The 5,321-nt window shown below is 48.4% G+C and overlaps 3 protein-coding genes across 3 annotated transcripts; 2 read left to right on the top strand and 1 right to left on the bottom strand.

The window, feature by feature from the left end:
* Window positions 1-1,053: 1,053 nt before the first annotated feature.
* CORC01_14491 (uncharacterized protein) lies at window positions 1,054-1,691 on the top strand (the record flags this gene model as incomplete). The annotated part of the gene is made up of 2 exons (XM_022626097.1): window positions 1,054-1,544; window positions 1,616-1,691. The coding sequence occupies 2 exons, from the start codon at window positions 1,054-1,056 to the stop codon at window positions 1,689-1,691; spliced, it is 567 nt and encodes a 188-aa protein (XP_022467396.1).
* A 1,610-nt stretch (window positions 1,692-3,301) lies between these two features.
* Window positions 3,302-4,129, top strand: CORC01_14490 (uncharacterized protein; the record flags this gene model as incomplete). Its single annotated transcript, XM_022626096.1, has 3 exons — window positions 3,302-3,378; window positions 3,515-3,661; window positions 3,709-4,129. The coding sequence occupies 3 exons, from the start codon at window positions 3,302-3,304 to the stop codon at window positions 4,127-4,129; spliced, it is 645 nt and encodes a 214-aa protein (XP_022467395.1).
* Window positions 4,130-4,143: 14 nt separating this feature from the next.
* CORC01_14489 (trichothecene 3-O-acetyltransferase) lies at window positions 4,144-4,515 on the bottom strand (the record flags this gene model as incomplete). Its single annotated transcript, XM_022626095.1, has 1 exon — window positions 4,144-4,515. The coding sequence occupies one exon, from the start codon at window positions 4,513-4,515 to the stop codon at window positions 4,144-4,146; it is 372 nt and encodes a 123-aa protein (XP_022467394.1).
* Window positions 4,516-5,321: the final 806 nt, after the last annotated feature.

Genomic DNA, 5,321 nt, shown 5'->3' with positions numbered 1-5,321 from the left:
CTTGGTATTGACTCGTTCCTACTATGCAGTACATGAATGCAGCCCATGGCCGGCTACCCCGTAGCCGCAGTAAGCGGTAGACAGAGAGCTATTGTTAGCTTAAGCTCCTACTTAATTGAAATAAAGTTAAGTACGTCACTTCAGGACTTAAGGCGCAACCAACTAAATTAAATTGCACACTTTGGATAAACATGTCCGCACTTTTTAAGTTTTATTTTTGTTCTCTCGCTAAGTAAAAAAGTAATGACGGTTAATGCGCGCATATAGCGATTAAACGCCCAAACGACGAGGCAGTCATTTAGTCTTTATCAAAGCTAGCCCTTCATAATTCCGTTGTAAAAGAGCTCTCTAGATTCCACTTAAATAAGTCCTTCGGTTTTTCGGTCACTATGTTCGAAACGCAAACCACTAACCCTAATCTTAATCGATACAAAAAAACTTTTTTCCGGACTCTCCGTTAAGCAGGAGATATTCCGTCGGACGGACCAAAAGGTTTATCTAACATACTAATATACTTGGCTCGACCGCACTTAGCTCTGCCCTAATAAAGTATAATATAAGCAAAACACGGCCAGCCTTCCTTGCGAACTGCGCGTCGGTACACTTTTATTTTCCTTATTACTTTTATAACTTAACGCTGCCCTCATTAATATAAACTAACAATAACACTAAAAGCTAAGATTAAAGACGTGATATAATAAAAGAATATAGCTAAAGTCGGCCTGCCCGGAAAGTGATAAGGTGGGTCAAATATTAAAAACATTTCCGTGGTAAGGTTGGGCTTGTTAGATTGGGTTATTCTTAATGTACATATATTTTCTAGTCGCGGAGTTTCCGTAATAATAAATTAGTTATAATATATATACAGGGTGTTTACGTTAATATGTCTATACTTAGAGTTAAGATTAAATTATCTTACGTATTAATTTACATCTCTAATACTCCTGTAATATTTAATAGAGATTTTATTTGCTCTAGGTATTTAATATCTGGAGCTTGCTCCCAGCTTGTACTTTTTCTCTAAGATCTAACCTTTCATCCCTAATTATCATTATGAGAGGACTATACCTTCTTGTTTTAGGGGCTATTACGCTCTGCATTGCTCTTCCGAATGATTCTCCGGAATCTAATCACCCTACGTATACTCAAGAGACGCGCAATCTTTATAATGAGACCTCAAGACTGCCCCACGAAGTCAAGCTGGTACCCCGTGCTACAACTGATGCCTACAAGGTAGTACAAGCGGCTATACCTACTCAGCTTATCCCGGGCGATTACTATTTCTTCATGAACTGCGAGACAGTCGAACCTGGCTATAGATATAGCGGTGGTTTAGAGGGAGGACAATATGTTGTTGACAAAGTCGGCTGTTCGCATGTTGGAGTTGTTTTCGGCCATGTCTCCGACTCAGGAGATGACTTCGAGGGGTGGTATCTACACCCTAAAGCGAAAATCAGGACTTCCTGGACGGGCGGTTCCAGGATCTTTCAATCCGTCGACTGGGAACAGAGCATAGTACTATGGAAACCTCGTGAACTCCAAAAGTAAGTATCTTTACACCATTTTAGATCTGTATGTCTGTCTCTAGGGTATTAAGATCTAACCTTTTAACTAGGCTGATGTATGGCTATGGGGGGCCAACAACTGCAGAAAAGGCAAATAGAATAAAGGTTATTAATAGAGGTATGTAAAGGGATATTTTAAAAGCTTTATACTATAATACTAAACTACCTTTAGGTCAAAGATGGTTATCAGGAGCAACTGGTAAATTTGATGTTGCTCATAACTGTTTAGCATACTATAATTACCTCGCAGAAGGCCTTACTATATAGTTAACGTAGTTTACTAGTCAGCCGCGCACTTTTCCTGACTTTGTGAACATCTTATAAGTTTATATAGCCAGAATATCAAAAATCAATTAGGTCTCATCGGCATCTGAATTGTTAAATGATTCCCTATCTTTAGAACACGTTCGCGTATTATGGCCTGTCTTACCGCACACACCGCAACGCCGTTGAGCTGACCGACCCTTCTTCGACGGACCGCCTTCTTCACCTTCTTCTTAAGGTGCTGGACGTTTCCCTTCACCCTTTTCTTCCAAAATAACCTGAAATTCCTTTACACTAAGTGCTCCTCTAAGCTGCATATGCGTCTTTTTCGCCCTCCGACGCTTAGCAAGCGCCACATTAGCATCCTGAAGTGTGCGTACCTGATCCGTCAAAATAGTGATCGAGTGCGCTATGGCCTGCGCACCCTTTGCTAGTCGGTTAACTACCTCAATTATCGGTGTTGTAGAGCTTCCCTGATGGGCTGAGATCCGACTTTTGATAAAGTTGGACTGTGAAACCGCTTCGTGGTAGCTAGAGGGCGTTTACGATTGCCAGGCTAGTGGTGTTAAGGGGTCGTCATAGGAGGTGTAGTATTACGGTCAGCTTATCCGACAGTAGGGTCTGCTAATAGAAGTTAGGGATTAACGTTATAACAGTACTTAGGGTCTAGTACTTAGGGTCTAATAGTAGCGCGCGCCCACGGCACCGGCCGGGTCGGGTCAAGGCTAGGGCGGGCTAGGGTTACGAGGGCAGGCAGGCAGGCAGGCAGGCAGGCAGGGAGGGAATGGGAGGAGGCATAGGGGGGTATATAGGGGCAAGAGGGGAGGGGGTCTGGGTTTCTGGGTGGTAAGGTCAGCAGCAGGTCGAAAAGCCCCTGGGGGCTTTCCTAGAGCTGGTCGAGGATAGGAAGTGAGGAAGCTGGCCGAGAACAGAACGGATCGAGGATAGAGAATAAAGAAGCCCCCGGGGGCTTTTCTAGAGTTACAAAAGGACAGAAAGCGAGCAAGCCCCTGGGGGCTTTGCCAGAGCTGGTCGAGAATAAAAAACGAAGAAGCGCCTGTGGACTTTTCTACAGCCGCTCATGGAGGAAGAGTGAGGAAGCCCCTGGGGGCTTTTCCAGAGCCGCTCGGGGAGGAAAAGTAAAGAAGCCCCGGGGGCTTTTGCAGAGACTCGCTCGCTGCTCGAGGACAGAGAGCGAAGAAGCCCGGCAGGCTTACTGTATCGCAGCCCAGCTAGGCTTCATCCCCGAACATACTCAATGGAGCGCTGATACTACTCGCTATGAGAGTTAAGTCACAAACGACCCCAGTCTCCTTCGACTTCTCTTATTATGTTGACCCAGACCTTCTCGCTGCAATGAAAACGCCCTCAAGTGCCCTCTTGCTGGAGCTCCGCTGACTCGACCCCACAACCTCATGACATAGGGATCCTATGCCCTAGTAATCAAGATACCAGTACCCGAACGTGCACTTATGGGCCGGTCCGGATGTACGCGGTTAGACCAGTCCGCGAGGCTTCCAGCACAGATCTCCGACGTACTGCAGCAGGAGTCTCGCCCTAGCTCTGATAACCCCCTATAGAGGACACATAACAGCAGCAAGTGGACTGGAGTAGCAGGGCGAGAAGGGGTAATAGCATGGTCGGTAGGCAACACTAGTGACGGTACTACTAGAAGTCAAATGCAGTGTACCGCCTAACGTCAAGTTCGAAGTCGACGACATTGAAGACAGCTGGACGTACTCGCACCTGTTTAATTACATCCACAGCCGAATGATGAACTCTAGCATATCCAAGTGGGAGGAGTACATTCGTCAATCTTACGAGTACATTCAGTAATGACCATATTCTCTCTAAGCCCGGCTCTAATGTACCGTTACAGAAACCTCACCCCCGGCAGCTGGCTCGAGCTCCAGGATTTCGCCCAACCCCTCTCCGATGATGACACACTAAAGGAGGAGCACGCTCTCTATCAGTCCATGAAGCACCTCGTCGAGGCGGCGGCCAAAACGGACCACGCTTTTGTTGACCTTGACGCGCTCAAGCATATGATGGAGGCCGCCGGCTTCGTCGACTTGTCGGAGCTGCGCTTCAAGTGGCCCAGCAACACGTGGCCGCGGCACGCAAAATTCAAAGAGCTCGGCGCCTCGAACCACGAGAACATCACGACCGGTCTGCAGGGGTTCCTCATGGCGGCTCTGATACGCGGGTTGGGGTGGAAGGCGGATGAGGTGAACGTGCTGGCTGCGCAGGCGAGGAAGGATGTCGGGGATCGGAATATTCATGCCTACTGGCCCATGTGAGTTATGTTTTCGACCTACCCGTCGCCCTCATGTGGTTCGGCAGCGACACCCACGTCCTCGACCTCGACTCCTTGAAACTCGAAAACGCGATTCCACTCGGGATCCGCAAGGAAATCCCACACAAGCTCCTTCTCAATCGCCAAGGAGATCTCGTTGCCCTCGTCATCCCCGCTCACGCCACAAGGACGCGGCAGGTAAATCACCACGAGCCCGCCCGTGACAGAATCCCAGGGACATCGGAACCCAGTGGGGCTGCCGAACCCGAACTCCGCGGCGTAGGGATCCACGTCGCGCCAGTCTGTGAAGAGGAGGGTCGTGGGCGGGAAGACGTCGGAGCCGACGTACAGGGTCAGCTTGTCGCGGACGCGGGCGATGTCGGCGAGCATCGCGTCGACGGCGGCGGGGGTTATGCTGTTTGTGAGTCGGCGTATAAAGCATGCTCTTCACCAATCTATTATCAGCATGTTTCCGGAAAATCGATCCGGTCAAATGCTACGACATTCTGACAGCATTAAGTTTCTCTCATCAAATCCGCTTAAATCTCAGCCTGCATGCAGTAACGCATACTCCAGAAACATTTCCACGTCGCATAATATGTATTCCTCGTCTTAGGAGGTTTGAGCGTGTAGAATCCGGACAATGGGCACGCTGAACGGGGGCGACTATTAAGATAATGGGACCATTACCTAATTACCCCGAGTTATTGAATGAAAGGTATTGTTGGGTGGAACGCCATGAACGCCTACTGTTGGCATGAGTGAATGAGGCGAGACACAGACATCGGAGAATCCGCCGAGAAGGACCGAGGGGCCAGACAAGCCGTTATCCTGGCCTGACTCAAAATTGACAAAAACAATCCGGCTACAGGACAGGGGTTGAACAAGATTGCAGAAGTTCATTTCAATGGAAAAGTATCAGACGTGTACTGGGAATGGCCACCAAATTTCCGCAAACTCGAGCGGACAGAACGCGGTACTATTGCATGGGGCAAAACTCTTAGCATAGACTGGACCTGAAGTTGTGAGTCAAGCAGAGACAAGCACTGACTCGCATTGTGTGATACGGTATCTGGAAACGTGGCGCCTTGTTTTAATCTTATTCAACTCAGACTGTCCGGGGCCGCAAAGCGTCCTGGCAGGTCGGGAAACGTTGCGCCTCTTGTTATCGTATGTCGAGCCCCGATGCTGAATAC

Source organism: Colletotrichum orchidophilum (assembly GCF_001831195.1).
Source record: "Colletotrichum orchidophilum strain IMI 309357 chromosome Unknown Scaffold_315.1, whole genome shotgun sequence".
Lineage (NCBI taxonomy): Eukaryota > Fungi > Ascomycota > Sordariomycetes > Glomerellales > Glomerellaceae > Colletotrichum > Colletotrichum orchidophilum.
Note: the sequence above shows the minus strand (reverse complement) of the source record. Positions and strands in the feature narration are given on the sequence as shown.